This window comes from Gymnoscopelus microlampas (genome assembly GCF_963454915.1).
Source record: "Gymnoscopelus microlampas genome assembly, chromosome: 8".
NCBI lineage: Eukaryota > Metazoa > Chordata > Actinopteri > Myctophiformes > Myctophidae > Gymnoscopelus > Gymnoscopelus microlampas.
This window is the reverse complement of record NC_139945.1, coordinates 44,678,988-44,697,172: the sequence shown is the minus strand read 5'-3', so window position 1 is coordinate 44,697,172 and position 18,185 is coordinate 44,678,988. Positions and strand designations below refer to the sequence as shown.

Genomic DNA, 18,185 nt, shown 5'->3' with positions numbered 1-18,185 from the left:
AAATAAAAGCCATAGAACACACAGCACCAAAATATTAGCATAAATAAATAAATTGCACAAAGTAATAATCATCCCCTCATGGTTTACAAAACTGAAATATAATATCAAGTTTTGAATTCTACATTTTCAGAATCCAGCTCATACTTGCTACTGTATCGTGAAAGGCTATCTTGTTTTAAATGGTGATATTATTTAAGAAATTATTATTATATTTTTGTATAAAATTGCAATATTTAGAAATATATTAAACAATATTTCAACAAATCTCTCTATTTGTGCCATGTTTTCTGACAACTGACAAACATGAACAGTTGCATCGTTCAAATTGCAACGGGAAGCAGCCAAAATCAATTATGGTTTTGGCAATCATGGTTTTGGCTGCACTCCTGAAAGCATTTTAGATCATGTTGTCTGGGGCCAGAATAACTCTGTTGCCTTCGGACCAGCTGCAAACTGAGGTACATACAATAAGGCACAATATACAATACATATATATACATGATTTACAATACTATCAGTGCTTAATTGTATTCATCAGATTCCAGTTGTACAACGTTGGATATGAAGGGATCAATTCCAGCCAAGGAGAGATCAGGTCTTGTGCAGGTAGTTGGTGCATCAACGATATCAAAGTACTTCAGACTGTGATAAGCCTTTGGACCTCCATGATTTGGTGTCTTGTTGCTGTGCTTGAATATTTCGTGACGCAGGCTGAAATGCAAAAGAGGCCATATTCTCTTTTTAGACAGACATTAATCTCCTCCGGCTCTCATGACTGAGTCTGGTGCATGACATACAGTTGTAATAGTGTTCAACCTGGCATCCCTATTTTGGGCATGTCATTGTAGGTGAAAAGTTTCAACAATTTTCAAAATCCCCACCCCCCAAATGTATAAAAAATAGAAGCTCTACAAGCTCACAATGCCTTACAACACATTGTGAGCTTGTTGATCAGCTATTATTTACTCACCGTTTTCCATTTTCTGGGTAAAAAACATTTTTAATCTCTTCCTCAATGTCAGTATCGGTGATGGATGATGGATGAAATCTGAGCTTGCTATGTGAGTCTGACTGCACTCATGACAAGAGAGGAACAAACCAGTCAAGTTTAACATGTAAAGCAGGGAGAGGAAACTGCACAATGACAATCATTTGTGAAGAAACAACAAAAAACAACTTGAAAAATCAACACGTAACACCCACCTTTACTTCCTCTTGTTCAGCCTCAGAGTAACTTGTTTCTCCATTCAGAACGTCATGAACCGGCATACTGAGAGGATCAATCAAAATCTCATATGGAACAGCGGGATGCTTCCAGGAAGAACAGACATGGACGCTCCAGTCCTCAGTTTGGCCAAATGTGCCTGTGGATGGAGACAGGACAGCATGTGTGGGTAACCAGATTCTGTTCTTAAGATTAATCTTATTTGCATTGGCCAGTGCCCATATTCACCCTGAAGGAGAATGGTTTGCCATCCCCTGTGTATGAAGTTGGAGCAAAATGGCCACCATGTGAATATGGTCTATTAATAATGTTAACAGCAGAAGTAATGACCAGAAAATGTTTACACACCTATGAACTCTCCGGAGGCACTCCAGAGGCGTACAGTGCAGTCAGTGGATGAGGTGAGCACCACTTCATCATTGTCAACAATCTGCAGCCTGCACCAAAATAAAAAAAGACATATGATGGAATGGGAAAAGCCATTTATGTCAAGACACCCTAACTCACCCACGGTGTAGGGCTCCCTGACTCACTGGCAGATGCTCCTCAGTCAGCATCTCACCTGTACTGATTTGACCCTCTATATCAGATCATCCTACGCATCCTGTACTAGTGTGTTTTATTTGGCTACTGCCCTTGCAGCTGCAAGTGACACTGTTCCCTGCTACTACCATCTCAGCCTCAGACGGATTTGGTTCTACTCAGTATATGTACCCATCAGGAGTTTGGAGCCTACTGCTCCCTGCATGGTGAAATATAATTTATGCTTAGAATGCATTATTCTATAATGTAGCAACACAGTGCAACCAAAAATGAATACAGCAAAAGTGAATGGCAATTTGACTGCAATGAATGTTTAAATGCATGATGGAAGTTGGTTTTGCCTATGACATTTTACTGTGTAAATAAACAATGCAGAACTGTGTCTTTACTACTACACATACCCAGTGATTCTGCTCGTGTGCGCACGCCAATAGTTTTCTGCGGAATTATTGAAAAAAGAAAGATGTGTTTCATTGTTGTGGAACAGTGAACTATGTCAAAGAAGAGCTTGCTTTTGGTTCATATCAAGAGAATGTGGAACCTACCTCTTTGTGGCCTTAGTTCTGTACCAAGAACAAATGCCACCATGTCATAAATATAGATGTACCCAACATGGTCAGCTGCATATAGTAATGTGTTGGACTTTGTTATTGCCAGTTTTGTTATCTGTTGTTGGAACCTAGACTGAAAAATAAAAACAACAAGAATAATTTCTTACATTTTTGTGTAGCCTAACATTAAGAGGGCACTTCACTTGATTGTTTTACAAATTACCCTCAACCATCCATTTCAGTTACAATACCTTACTGAAGCTATGCAACCTAGCACACCCTCTGCTAATTAACCTGGCAGGCTATGTCCTAAAGGTGTAAAGTATTATCTCAAATAAAAAACGGAAGGAATTATTATTTCATGATTGCAAATAAACAAAGCTGAGGTTACGTTAGTTGAAAGTATCGACAATACATACAAGCCTACTTTCTAACATCTCTGAATGAATTGGGGATTTCTGGGTCATAGGCTTTGTCTCACCCGACCCTTCATCTTGATGTGAATACACCAGCTAAGCTCTCCCTCTGGAGGAAGGGGCAGTCAATTTATTATGTTGCCATGAAGAAACGTCTTCTGCTTCTGTATAACATTATGTAACAGGACTCAGGAGTAATATTTAACCTCAAGTAGCAGGAGGCCACTTGGTGCGGTTATCTAAAGCTCTTTTTTACCGTGCCATTTTACTTCATTAGCATTTGAAGCCCCAGCAGGAATCAAAGACCTAACCTTAGAGTAAACTGCATTCATCATTACCCATTGAACTATATGAAGATATACTGTATGTTATCTCAGTGTGTGTCTGCAAGGAAGCTAATTGTTACCCAGCCAGCACCTGAAATAAATTAGAAGAGGAGAGAAAGCTCTGATGATATAGTAGTATCATTTGACCAGCTGTAATGAATGTAAAAAAGTGATCAATCCCTTTAAATGGCTATAGATGCAGTGAGATATCTTACTGCTTCAAAACAGCTCACAAATCTTCCTCCACTGAGCACATTCCAGAAATTGATGTAACCTTTAACAAAAGGAAAGTCATAATTATCACTCTATCACAAGGACTGCATGCTGTAATTGATGCATATAGGTTATTAGCCCTGACCGTTGATTCCAGAAGACAGGAGACCTGTGTGTGATGTGAGATTCTTCAGGAAGATGATGCTGGGAACACTTGTACTGAGTCCTGAATATCAGAGGCAAACATCATAGGAACTTTTGTTCCTTTAACCCTAAAGTATTCTTTGTCACTCAATGAAAACAACACATTTGCAGTCGTGCGACAAAGTATGAATTTTGATAGAGCAGCTTATTATTACCAGTTGTGGAGATATGCTGTGAATTAAACCATTAGTTTCACCAGCCATTTTCTGCATATGTGTATATGTGTTGAAAAGTGCAATCACCTTGAACATGTTGGTATTCAGGTGGAATGGGGCTCATAAATCGACACTGTATATGTCCAGATACCACATTCCAAACGATGATCTCACCATCATAGCTGCTGGTGGCTAGAAGAGATGGAGGGCATTGAGCTATGCACAGGATGTCGTCCTTATGGCCTTTTTTCTGGAAACACAATTGATTGTTCTGAGTAGCTGGAGAATTAAAGGTTATTAACAGGTTATCTAACAAAATGATTTGGTAGTGCACCTGGCCCACCAAGACTCACAATCATAATCATAATATTCTGGTAGTCAGTCTTTTCATGATCCCCCCAGGGGGGGGGGGGGGTATTTGATGAATACATCAAAAAGACAAAACCTTATCTGACTTTAACATTTTGTACCCATAGAAGAAAAAGGAAGTAACAGCAAAACACATCAATTGGTCTCTCAATTGGCATAATCTTTTTATATACAATTCATGTGACCTTAACCCCATTACCCCATATCTACTGTAACTGATGATAGAGGTTTAAAGGGCAAGACCACTTTGGTAGAGGTTTGGGTTGTGTAGTTACCTTGCCATGATGTAACTCCAAAGGTGGGCAAGAAATAAGTTACATCATTGGAGTTACATCATGGCAAGGTATAACTACACAACCCAAACCTCTACCAAAGTGGTCTTACCCTTTAAGCAAAGACCTTCAGGGTGTTTGAGTTTAGATTTTGATCGACTTGTTATTGAAGCTATGAGCAAGCTAAATAAATAAATAGACTATAAAAAGCAGATGTGAAAAATGCAGGGCAGATGTTTTTCCTTGGCCTCTAGGGAGTGTGCGTGCAAGGTTTCACGCAGATCGGTGCAGTTGTAGTTAAAAACCCCAATTGGCCTGTTATAGCACCACCATGAGGCTGATTAGAACATTTTCTAGTGGCATTTCGTCCTCGGCCAAGTGGGAATGTGCATGCAAAATGTCACTGAAATCTCAAGCTCCGTTCATGATTTGAGGCATTTTGTTCAAAACGGACCAATCCTGCAAACTTTGGAAGCCAATCTTAGCCAATCAGGATGGAATATGGAAAATCGGACAGATCCGTGTTGATCACATGACTATAGAGATACTGTGTACCGATTTGCGGAGTAATATCAAAAAAGTTGTTTTGCAAAAATCGGCCTCATGATGGCGCTATGACAGGCTGATCTCAAAAATTCAGGGCAGGAGTTCAGGTTTGGCATCCAGGGAGTGTGTGAACAATAAATAAAGAAACTGTTCTACTGCCACTATTACATTTACATTACATTTTGTTGATGATTGTGAATGAATCACAATTACTACTACGCAGTAGAATGAATCAAATTAGCACATTTACTCTGATATTTCACTTTTAACTCAGCTGTGATGTTTGTTCAGACACGTTCTTCCACTGACAGAACTTATTCTCAACAGGAAACAGAGCAGGCGAAGATGATGACATTTTTGCAAAGGTTACAGAAATCTATCAGTGAACAGTTTGTCTTCAATTCTCCGTTAGATACTCACTATGGGATATCAGCGCCCCCTGGCGCTGCACAGAGCTACATACAATAAACTCCCGGGCCATCTCATTGGCTGTGAAGGGTATGTCACGCGGACTCTCAGAACAACCGCGGACAAGTTCATCGGGCGCCATTGGGACACATGATGGTTTTTCATAAGACTATGTTAAAACGTTTCATGCTGTTTACTGTTTCTGTGCCTACTTTTGTTTCATTTCACATTTTTCAAAGTACATAAGCACATTAGCAGCCCTGTCAGGAGGCTCTATTGAGACACATGGTGGTTTTTCATAAGGTATGTGAAAACGTTTCATGCTGTTACACTGTATTCTGTGCCTCCTTTTGTTTCATTTCACATGTTTCAAAATACATAAGCACATTATCCAGCCCTTATAAGCCCAAAAGTGCCTATCATGCCTGGTTCATAGCATGGTAGACATTGTTGGGATACCTTCTCTACCTGTCTCAACCCCTGTCAAGAGGTATCAACACATGGGGTTCCCAAGGCGGTCCACCAGCGCCGATAACCCCTCTTTATAAGCCCATAGTATCTGTCATGCACGGTTCCCGGCATGGCAAATACTACTGGGATATTTGTCTATACAGGGCCCAAAGCCAATAAAGTGTACCAGAATCAAGCCAGTTTTGCCTCCCGTCCACCAGGGGGCGTCAAAACCCCACTGTGGGACTGGAGGCTCGACTTGTTATTGAAGCTATGAGCAAGCTAAATAAATAAATAGACTATAAAAAGCAGATGTGAAAAATGCAGGGCAGATGTTTTTCCTTGGCCTCTAGGGAGTGTGCGTGCAAGGTTTCACGCAGATCGGTGCAGTTGTAGTTAAAAACCCCAATTGGCCTGTTATAGCACCACCATGAGGCTGATTAGAACATTTTCTAGTGGCATTTCGTCCTCGGCCAAGTGGGAATGTGCATGCAAAATGTCACTGAAATCTCAAGCTCCGTTCATGATTTGAGGCATTTTGTTCAAAACGGACCAATCCTGCAAACTTTGGAAGCCAATCTTAGCCAATCAGGATGGAATATGGAAAATCGGACAGATCCGTGTTGATCACATGACTATAGAGATACTGTGTACCGATTTGCGGAGTAATATCAAAAAAGTTGTTTTGCAAAAATCGGCCTCATGATGGCGCTATGACAGGCTGATCTCAAAAATTCAGGGCAGGAGTTCAGGTTTGGCATCCAGGGAGTGTGTGAACAATAAATAAAGAAACTGTTCTACTGCCACTATTACATTTACATTACATTTTGTTGATGATTGTGAATGAATCACAATTACTACTACGCAGTAGAATGAATCAAATTAGCACATTTACTCTGATATTTCACTTTTAACTCAGCTGTGATGTTTGTTCAGACACGTTCTTCCACTGACAGAACTTATTCTCAACAGGAAACAGAGCAGGCGAAGATGATGACATTTTTGCAAAGGTTACAGAAATCTATCAGTGAACAGTTTGTCTTCAATTCTCCGTTAGATACTCACTATGGGATATCAGCGCCCCCTGGCGCTGCACAGAGCTACATACAATAAACTCCCGGGCCATCTCATTGGCTGTGAAGGGTATGTCACGCGGACTCTCAGAACAACCGCGGACAAGTTCATCGGGCGCCATTGGGACACATGATGGTTTTTCATAAGACTATGTTAAAACGTTTCATGCTGTTTACTGTTTCTGTGCCTACTTTTGTTTCATTTCACATTTTTCAAAGTACATAAGCACATTAGCAGCCCTGTCAGGAGGCTCTATTGAGACACATGGTGGTTTTTCATAAGGTATGTGAAAACGTTTCATGCTGTTACACTGTATTCTGTGCCTCCTTTTGTTTCATTTCACGTGTTTCAAAATACATAAGCACATTATCCAGCCCTTATAAGCCCAAAAGTGCCTATCATGCCTGGTTCATAGCATGGTAGACATTGTTGGGATACCTTCTCTACCTGTCTCAACCCCTGTCAAGAGGTATCAACACATGGGGTTCCCAAGGCGGTCCACCAGCGCCGATAACCCCTCTTTATAAGCCCATAGTATCTGTCATGCACGGTTCCCGGCATGGCAAATACTACTGGGATATTTGTCTATACAGGGCCCAAAGCCAATAAAGTGTACCAGAATCAAGCCAGTTTTGCCTCCCGTCCACCAGGGGGCGTCAAAACCCCACTGTGGGACTGGAGGCTCCCAAAATGGCGGATCGGAGGTCTCGTCGTGTCAACAACCTTTCGTGTACTGTGCCACGTTCGCCTCTGGAGGGCGGCAGAACGCCTCCTTCGGGTAGGGCCTTTCTGTCGTCACTTCCAGCGTGACCGACAGACCGGGCGAGACAAGATGCCGGCGACCAAGGCTGGGCGGATGTTGACATCGCGGAAGGCTTCCGTGTTCGGTCACGTGACTTCCCCGAGTCTCCCGAACAGGCCATCGCTACCTCTACTGTCTCTAGCGGGAGCCACGCGTTTGGCTCCGTTGGTCCAAGTAGCGGCGCCATTGATCCCCATGGAAACGAACAAGCCAAGGTTCACGCTGTGGTGCGACGCGCCACAGCGTCAGATCTTCCACCCCCGCCATCAGGACCTAGACCTGTGGGTCTGGTCCGTGAGAGGGCGACTTTGGGCTCGTGTGGCCTGTCCCCTGACATGGTAGCTAACATACAGGGGTCCAGGGCCAGTGCCACGAGAGCTGCATACGACATAAAATGGATTTTCTTTTGTGTCTTGGGGTCTGGAACAGTCGCCGTCGGTGGTGGCTTTCCAGGCTCAGTTGCGCAGCATCCTCTTTTTCAGTGACATGCACGCACTCACGTGAGGGTTTTATACCCCTAGGACTTCCGTCCGCGTGACATACCCTTCACAGCCAATGAGATGGCCCGGGAGTTTATTGTATGTAGCTCTGTGCATCGCCAGGGGGCGCTGATATCCCATAGTGAGTATCTAACTCTGAATTTAAACAAACTGGGGTTACCTACGTAACCTCGAGTTTACGCTGTATTCTGCAGCTAAAACAAAGTGCTGTACAGATGAGTGGGAGCGAAGCTAAAACCTTTGTGAAATGCAATAACAGGCTGTCAATAACATTCCTAAGATTCTCGGTATACACATAGGCCGAGAATCTTTCTGAAGCCCATTAGTGAGAAACAAATTAAAGAAGTGGTACTGTTACTAATCAGAAGTGACTATGTTTCCTTCTAGTCCACTCTAATGTAATTTTCTGCTCTCTTGAAGGGCTACTTAGAGGTGGGCTTATCTGTCAACATAATGAGATGGACCAATGCAAGCGGTGGTGTGGCCCTTCCTGGAGTAGATCAAAGAACATGAGAGAGATTTAAGTTGTATGGTCTGACTCTATATGGTGGGAATTGCTGAAGCTGAATAGCTTAAAAGAGAAAACTAAATAATACATTTTCTTATTGAAACAGTATTTATCAAAGATAGTCCCAGTGACCTATTTTAAAACGGTGACAGGGATGGAGGTACCATGATGGAGATACTACTGTACACATCAGAGGTGCCTAGCAGTACCTATTCAGAGAGAATAATTGGAAGATAGCTATTCTCACCTCTTCATATTGCAAATTACCTGTAGGCCTACAGGATGTGTTTGTTCTTTACCACACAGTCAGTTCACAACAAAAACTATTTCCATTGCTATAATGATTCTCACCACAGGCAGCCGTACACTACAGAATGTGAGAAAGTGCAGAGATAATGATTGAATACATCACACTTCAAAAGATGAGTTGGGAGGGAAAAATAAAATCACAATCACTTCCCATTGTTAGTCATGAAATTCCTTCCGTAAACATTAAGGTTTGGTACTCAGTGACTACCTGATCATCCTGCCATGCAGGCTGTGGCCTCTGGACATGATGGGGTACCTCTGGTGTGTCCTAACAAAGTTAAAGTAAAGGGTACATTATGCATGCTGTGATCTGGAGAAAGATGTTCCAACTGCTAATGAAAATGGAAGGAGAGTGGGAGGCAGTCAAATCATATATGAAATGGAACCAGAAATACTCTTACAGTATGTGCAGTAAAATATTATCTGCATGGTCCACAGATCTTTGTCTTTTATTTTGTACTCACAGTGTAAATGTCAATCGTCTGATCCCAGCCAACAGATATCACATAGCTTCAAAAGACAACGTGAACACAATTAATATGAGCGACAGTTTCTAATGAGTCAGCAACTGACAGATACCACATCATTACTTACGCATTCCTGTGCACTGTCAGATAGACGCAGTCACACACCTCATGACATTTACCATCTACAAGAAATAGTGCAAGTTATAATGCATAGAAATGGGGAATATACAGTATTTCCATCACTCGCTGTATTATGACAAAGAGATGAAAATACCTACCTTTCTTTAGTATCTTTAGGCACTGTCCATTGTTAAAGTTCCAGACCTTCAGACAGCCATCTCTTCCTCCAGTGAAAAGTCTGTAAGTGGAGACACCGTCATAATGTAGCAGCTAAATATAATTCATATAGACTTGATATCCTTCATATCACATGTACGCCTACAATACCTCGTTCCTTTGGAGTCAAACGTCATGCACGTAATGGCAGACCAGCCGTGTGCACCACCAAACTCGAAAACCTGATGCCCGGTATTGAAATCCCAGACCTTTACCACCTAAGGCCAAACACTGTTTAGAATACAGTAGTGCACAATGATATTACTGTTGCAGACATAAAGTAGCTGAGTTATCCATTTTAGGTATTGTTTTAACATAGACTACATTCTTCCTTTAACAACTTAAAGCCCATATCATTGACCGGGGACCCAAGGGGGTCTATACTTGGTCCCCACCCTTTTCTCTGAAAATAGCTTATCTACAATTTCACATTCTCACAGAATGTTCGCCCCAGAATAGGGACGCTAGAGGGTAGAAATGTTTTAAAAAGATCTCAAGTTGGTCATAACAGTCAATGGCGTGATAAATTTGTTTTACTCACAGATCCTTCAGAGCAACTGACGACTTGACGAAAGGCTTTGCTAAAGCCACAACACATGACGGGCTCATTGTGTGAAACAATCAGACGGCCGTGGGCCCGTGGCCTTAAATTGAAGAGATAAGATAAAGTTGATAACAGGATCCACTTTAACATGTTGTAATTTCTATGAATCTTGAATTGTTTTTATAGCGTATTGTATTATATGTTTTGATTAATTACAGGGCATTCAATTGCTTTTCGAGAAACATTTCAAAGGCTTGCTGTTTATGTCAGATTACATAGCCTTACTTATCAAAAAATGATCTACAGTATATGAAATGTAATTATGTGCTGAATTTAAATTAATTTAACTAATTCTAAGACAGAAAAAACCCAACCTTATCTTAAGAGAGAGCAAAGCCATTGAGTCTGCTGCAATGTAAAGCGCTTTCATTGAGCGAGCATAGAAGCATGCAGATATGTCACCGCGAATCAGGCTGGCCTTCGGGTGTGCTGTAAACAAGCAACACTGATCTTGAATATGCCAGATCTGAAAGGAGATTCGATAAAATGGCCTTTCATACCAAATATTGACTGGGACGGGATGAAATTAATGAGTGATGAATGATAGAATGACACCTGACCCACTTTAACAGTGTTGTCCATGGAGATAGAGAAGATCTGATTGTCCTCTGAGGAAATACAGAGGTAGAATATGGGGGCAGAGTGGCCCTCCAAGAATCCAGTCGGTTTTCTGTGGAAGGCCAACAAACCCAAAAACAATGGGAAATCAGAAAGCCCAATACTTAAACTACTGTATAAGAAGAATATCTCAGAGTATCTCACCCAGGAACATAAGGGTTCCACAAGCGTATGAGTCTGTCCATGCCTCCAGTCACCAACAAGTTGTGTTTCTTGCAAAGGTCAAACGTCTTCACACCTTTGTAGATGGCGAAGACTGTCTGGTCACATGATGCCCGCGGTTGCGGAGTCCAGTTCGATTGGACCTTCTTGGACTTGCCATCATGGTAGACTTCTTTGATCTCTTTCATTTGCCTCTCAATGTTAGTTGAAGGTAGGACACTACCTGGCAAAGAAAATGTTTTTCATTTTGAAGCCAGCACTTCCGTTTGTTAGTGTTAATTAATCATAGGCACTGAATGCACATAAACAAACACACACACACACACACACACACACACACACACACACACACACACACACACACACACACACACACACACACACACACACACACACACACACTGGTAGACTTTAGATTGGAGATGATGATGGATGAGTCACTGTGGCGCCTTATACTGTTGTCTCGCACCAAAAATAGCCAAGCTATAAACTCAAAAACGCACCACAGCGCGATACATTGAGAGCTTGTAGATCTGCTATTTTCAGCAAGAGCCACATGTGCAACCAAGTATAAATAAGGCTTGAGTCTCCTCTCCTTCTAAGCTGCAGCTAATGCATATCAGATCAACACAAAAAGCATTACTGCACCTTGCAGAAAATGGGCATATATATATATGTATGTGAATTTCTTCTTCTTTTTTTCATTTTGTGTTCTTATAGAGATCATTTGGATCTATATTTACATATATAAACATATATCTCAAATAATAAAACACGAACCAAGGCTTAAAGAATGAGCAGGACAATAATTACCTATGACGAGAGCAGTTGCTTCATGGTTAGAGGTGGAAACAATGGCACGAATGTTTTGGAAATACTTCACCTAAAATAAAAAAGTAGAGCAGAAATATTGCATTGCCTTTTTAGAATTACCATTATTTGCTTACATTATTCAGGCTCATTTTAAGGTAACTGCCTGCAAAAATTGAGGAAACAGATGGTTGTAAAGGTAAAACCTCACCTTTGTCACCCAGTCTTCATGGACCTTCCATCGGGTAAAACTCACATTTGGAGAAAGCACTGCGTTGTCTATTGCTATGTTGGGCACATTTTCAATCTTTGGTAATTTCTTCCATATTCTACAAATAAATGTGTTGAAATATATTATCATGCATGCAAGAGGAATGCTGGAGTTTGTATTGTACATTGTATGTGGACGCAAAAACATGATAAATAATAATTTGCTCATGGGGAATGAAACAGTTAGAATGAGGACTAACTGTTTATTTTTTTTCACATGGGCAGTGAGACAAGCACATGATGCATTGATCAATATCTCTCCCAAAAAGCTTATCTGTGGTCATGCTGCAGTGACACTGAATGAGGCAAAATTGGCAGAGATGTCTTTGGTTACGCTGCTCTGCATAAAATGAACCAGCTGTTTCTCAATTATTCTGATGGTGTCCATCATGAAAGTCAAAGGAAACTAGGATTCATATTGACCATAAGCTTCTGTTGTCAATACAAAGCAAGTCAGAATCTAAACCCAGAATCCACACAAGACAGTGGGGAGAGTAGAGCTTCCAAACAGGTCCTCATATGAAAAGGATTGGAAGAACATATAAAGGCTGCCCAAGTAAGGCTGTTGTGCTTGAAACTGACAGCCATTGCTGCAGGCAGCTGCCTTTTATTTAATATTTGTGCTTTATTGTAATTCCTCTCATAATTAGTGCCAGTCTTCTTCATTATGATGAACATGATTTCATAATCATTATTTCAAGATACTGCATGCTAAAATGCAAACCATTTGGGAAACAATTAAGAGATTGAATACTTTTTGGGAAAATGCAATAATCACTATTTGACTTTTTTGACATGTTTGTAATGAATGGGAAGTGGATATAGCAAATGCTTGTTGTTACCTTTTAATATACGTTTGATGCCTCCTACTGCACAAATAAGAGTCAACTAATAATAACAGTCCTAATTTGGGACTGTTGCTGTGAAATCAGTCTTATAAGTCATGATGACCCAGATTGCATACTAATGACAGTTCATACATCAAGTAACCCACGTTTTTGAACATGGCTAAATTACCTCAGTGTTTCTCCAACGCAGGAAATTAATATGACATTTATGCAGCCCTGGATCACAAACAGAAAAATGAACCCTCACATAATAAAATGAGATGGATGCAATCAATTATGTTCTGTCTGCTAAATGAATGTGGTCAACAAGAGGATCATTGTACCTGGGCATCACCATAGAGAATGCAACATTCATCGGGGCCAGTGTAACTGCAGAGAGAGTATAGCATCAGATTTGTATGGAGGATAATGTTAACCTACAATAGCCTACAGTGCAATACTTACCAGTAGTCTAACGTCAGAGGTACCGTGTCCAGGGCACTAATCTGGCAGTAAGCCTCCAGAGAAGAAAGCTCATAAAGTTGAATTTCTCTCTCCCTGCAAAGAGAGGATCAGAGCTATAAACCAACTGCTGTCTATAATAATTATGGTGAATGTATTGATTCAATGATGTGGTCTGCATGATCAAATTAGCTCTGAATTTCTTTACGTATTACCCGGTTCCAATGATTAGCTTGTTGTACTGCATCATAGGAATAAAATCAGTTGCCCACTTTGGCTTCCGGTTTAGAGGTCTTTCATGCTGTGATAAAATAATAAAAGGTTACAGTCCAGACAAGGAACATATCCTCCAAGTGCAATAGCCAATAGGACATTTTGCAGGACAAAAGGCAAACCCACAGAAGAACATTGATAAATGACAAGTGTATTGCACAACAGCAAACACAATTTACAAAAAATATATAAAACAAGGCAAATCGACAGTTCATTTAAATGGCTTATGAATAAATAACAAAGTAGGAACCAGTCCATGTTAAACATCTGTTTTGAAAATCCGAGAAGGTAGATGAAAAATAAATGGTATACTTAAATCTATTAAGGATAGCATCTATAACTGGTGCCACCAACCCTATGTTGTCAGATCTACTTTGTTTGAACATTATTTTCTCCTTCAACTTACCACATGCATATCTAAATTAATACTAAACATTAATACTAAATTCAATTGTACACATATGTATGTAACTAGTGCAATAAAACTCTGTATTAGCTGTATTAGATGTTCTTACGCAAATAATATGACAGTTATGAGTAGGATACCATATAAGGATTAAGGATTACACAGGTCAAGTTGAAATAATGATGTTGTTTTGACTGAACGACAGCAATAATGCACATTTATCTAGTTGCCATTTTTCACAATGTGAAGAAATGTGATTGTGATTTTTTTTGTTCATGCATGCATGAAGACAAAAGCGCATGAGCATCATGAATACAGAACAAAGCATTAGGAGTGCATGTGTGCCAAAGCATGAAGATATACACAAGATGAAACATACAAACACGCTTTTGGTCCTCTTTACTTGAAGTTCAGGGTTCCAGTAGCAGACTGTCCCACCTTCTCGTACCGTTATGATGGTACCATCAGGAGTGGAGTGTATTTTTACAATTGGGTCTCCATGACACATGGTCTTAATGGTGGCGGGCAGAGATAATGCCACCTGCTTACTGCGTATTATAGACTCTTCCTTTTCTGTGTACTCCAGCTGCATGTATGTGCAGAACTCATCCTACATCATAAATGAAGAAGCAATTAAAATTCAAGCTCCAAACCCCTGCATTATAATGTAGCCATTGTTTTGAGGATATAAAATGTCTCCACACTATGATATAAGTCAAAATGGCCATGAAAGGGACATAAAATCCAAAGCTACAAGTAAAGTTGGGAGTGAAGAATAAACAAAGAAAAAGATGACACGTAATTTGAATCAGTGCAGCTTGTTTAACTTGACCTTGATCTGTACCAGGCCTGGGAACAGCCTTAAAACGTAATAAGTCCAAGCAATCCACTTTAATTTTATTATGATTCTTCATTTTCACTTGCGGGTTCTCAAAGCACTTGTAGAATCTGCAATTACAAGTCATTTGGCAACTGCCAAATGAAAGTAATCTATTAAGCCATAGAAGATAATAATGAATGTAACCTCACCCATGCAATCCTTCCCTGGCTTGAATAATCAATCTTCATGAATAACTCTTGAATATGTGCATTGCTCTGTAAAATTCAAAAATGAACACTTTAAGTAAGATCATTATTATTCAAACTGAACTTTTGTAAAGATACACAAGTCTGAGTGAGTGAAAGAGACACAAAAAGAGAGCAAGGCAGGGATTCAGAAATATACATTTCTTACCATGTTTTGCAACCCCAAACACCTCTTCACTATTAGTCCAAAATGTGTCTCATCAAGGGTTCTCAAGCCACCCATTTCAAATTCCTCCATGAAGGGAAACACAATAAATCAGCTGCACAGCCCATGAAATACATACAGCATATTGTGTCATATATTTTAAACGGTATATTATGTACCTCAAATGCCAATTTCATTTTCTGTAGGTTGTCAAGTGATACCCTCTGGTCGATCTTAATGGGGAGAAAGGATGAATACACATTGTGTGAGAATAACAAGCTTGATAGGCTAAATTGCTCCGTCAATTGTTGCTGTCCATTGCAAGTCCACTTACCAGCCAGTTAATAAATTCTGAATGCTAAAAATAAGGTTAGAGAGAGGGGATTAAGAATGGACTCCAACAATGCCCTCTACATCAACTATGCACACCATGGCTATGCCTCCTTTGAGTATTATTGGCAGATTTGATAGGCTGTGGCCTGTGGGGATGAAAGGGCTCCCATGAAAGTGTCCATGAGAAGTGCATGCAAGGGTAGATGACATGCCATTCTCTATCTGTTAATGTCCTTTCTTCAACTTGACATAGTTTCCTAGCAACAGCATTTTCAGCCATGGAGACTATTTGATCTATCACTAATAAATAACAGGGATAAACAGCCTAATCCCTCAAGGATGCAACTGGAGTCATGGTTTTCCCTTGATATCTCCTGCATTGTTGAGATAATTGCTTAATCAGTGTAGTGTGTTATCGTGAATAACCTGAACGTGGTAATATCACCCCAAGCTTCCAAATCCCTTTCTTTAAACCATCAGTGTTCATTTGACTCGACTTGTAAGACTTGACTATTATGGAACTGTCCATCTTTAGGTCCATTTTTATGCTCAGAATTAACCGAGAGGTAGTGATTAAAATTGACTGTTGTAACCGAATGCCTAAAGTTCAGCATAAATTATGTGCACTACTCTTCTGTGTCATTCCTCTCAATTTAAACGCTGTAATTTTTAATCCTTTTAAGGAGATGGCCCAGTAATTGTATTTGTTTTAATTTAAAATGAAACATGGCCTGGGCTGTCTGGATGCAGTATCTACTCTAGTGCACCAGGTAATGAGTTAATTTAATATTTTTGCATGATTTCACTATGGCTCTGCTTGAGTTGAGTGTCAATTGCAGTGTAAATCTGAGTCAATAAAATGGTACGTCTAAAAAGGCCAGACAACAGGTGACACTCTAGTGACACCTTGAGGTGAAAACAAGCAGTTAAACAAAAGTTACACATGGCAATACATATAAACAAAATACAATAAACATACATATAGTGCTACATAGTTATACACAATAATACAAAGAGATACATGGCTGAAAGCTAGACTAAGGAGATGTGTTAGTTGGGTTAAAGTGACATTTGTGCTTTCTTACAGGGGCATATCTCTTTCTAACTGTACAGTACCTTAAGGTTGCGGAGGTTGGGAGATGGATTAGCGCTGTGGTGTCGTCTTGTACTATTAGCTTTATCACCAAGAGTAACAGAATGTCGTTGTCTGTCCAGGTTCAACAATTCGCGCTCCAACCATTCAGGTGGATGTTTTCCAGCTTCAGAGTTGCTTGCTGCCAGAAACTCATTGCTGACTATCTCCCCCCAACACTCAGGCCCAGAAGCACTTCCTCTCCTCTCACCCTTGCTCCGCAGCTCAGACAGGATGCTATGGAATTAGAAATGTTCATATACTCATTAGACAAATCATGCTGTCTACACTGGGCTCAAATGTAATATTATATTATTATTGTTGCATTTAGATTATTGTCTAGGTATAGACAATAGGTATACAATACTTTGCTTAACTGCCAAGAGTCCCTGATAGCTAATTTGTCTGTGAGGATATACAGTTAATTTGACACCATTAACCCAATGTAACATCATATATGTTACTGCCATGTATCCTTGTATACCACTATCTACTCATTCTACTAGAATATTGTACAGACAACTGTCAGCACTTCCACAATAGCAGTGTGCGCTCCTTTCATTGTTTGTTTGGCAGAAAACTGCAAGGAAATCTATTCAATCAACATGATTATATTGAGTTACATATAACTATACTTCCAATGTTTCATAGTAACTAACTACTCAGTGTTGCCACTGAAGGCAACTCTTCGTTGCCTTGGCAACAGTAAACATTCTCTGAGCGATAAGGATGTTCTCTTGTAGATAGACTTATGGCAGATACACAAAAACAAACGCAAACATCTCAAATTAAATCGGCTTGACATCACCTTTATAGAAGATTAAAGTTACCAGTCTGTAAATACACTTAAAAAATGAGAAGGAGAAAAAAAGGAGATTCAACTTCAAATCTGGAAAGCAATTTCAAATCTACAGTCGTCAGTAAAGTAAAGCAGCGTACCTGGGAACAGGAGGAGTTTCTATTTTTCCTGAGGCTGAGGAAGGGCGAACTTTTCCCCCCAATGACATCTCTGTTAATTTTCTGTGTACCTCTACCTACACAGATGAGATGAAGCTAAGAGCAACTCCTCAGACCTTGACCTGTCAGGAGTGATATTAGGCTACCTGACACTGATACTAACGTTACACCTGGGCAAGAAGGGAGGCTCTCTGGTAACTAAGAGACACTGTACAACAGCTCAATCTATAAAACAAAGAGAGATAATGTGACATTTTGTATTTCAAAATGAAAAAAAGAAAGAAAAAAAGAAAGAATAAATAAAGAAAAAATGATACACTCACTCACTCACACACACACACACACACACACACACACACACACACACACACACACACTGTCTCTATTGTTTCACTACACCCTGAAGAAGGCACACGCTGACACATG

The 18,185-nt window shown here is 40.2% G+C and overlaps 1 protein-coding gene across 1 annotated transcript; it reads right to left on the bottom strand.

Annotated features, from left to right (window-relative positions):
- Positions 1-521: 521 nt before the first annotated feature.
- On the bottom strand, positions 522-17,809 carry wdr95 (WD40 repeat domain 95; the record flags this gene model as incomplete). Its single annotated transcript, XM_084064691.1, has 28 exons — positions 522-711; positions 971-1,071; positions 1,204-1,364; positions 1,574-1,662; positions 2,170-2,206; positions 2,314-2,452; positions 2,801-2,844; positions 3,721-3,883; positions 9,080-9,139; positions 9,336-9,381; positions 9,466-9,520; positions 9,617-9,696; positions 9,786-9,892; positions 10,216-10,318; positions 10,593-10,744; positions 10,843-10,948; positions 11,041-11,281; positions 11,872-11,941; positions 12,080-12,197; positions 13,156-13,202; positions 13,310-13,355; positions 13,431-13,523; positions 13,643-13,728; positions 14,510-14,716; positions 15,136-15,201; positions 15,559-15,570; positions 16,787-17,039; positions 17,742-17,809. 28 exons carry the CDS (start codon positions 17,807-17,809, stop codon positions 522-524), a joined length of 2,940 nt encoding a protein of 979 aa, XP_083920817.1.
- Between the last annotated feature and the right edge of the window lie 376 nt (positions 17,810-18,185).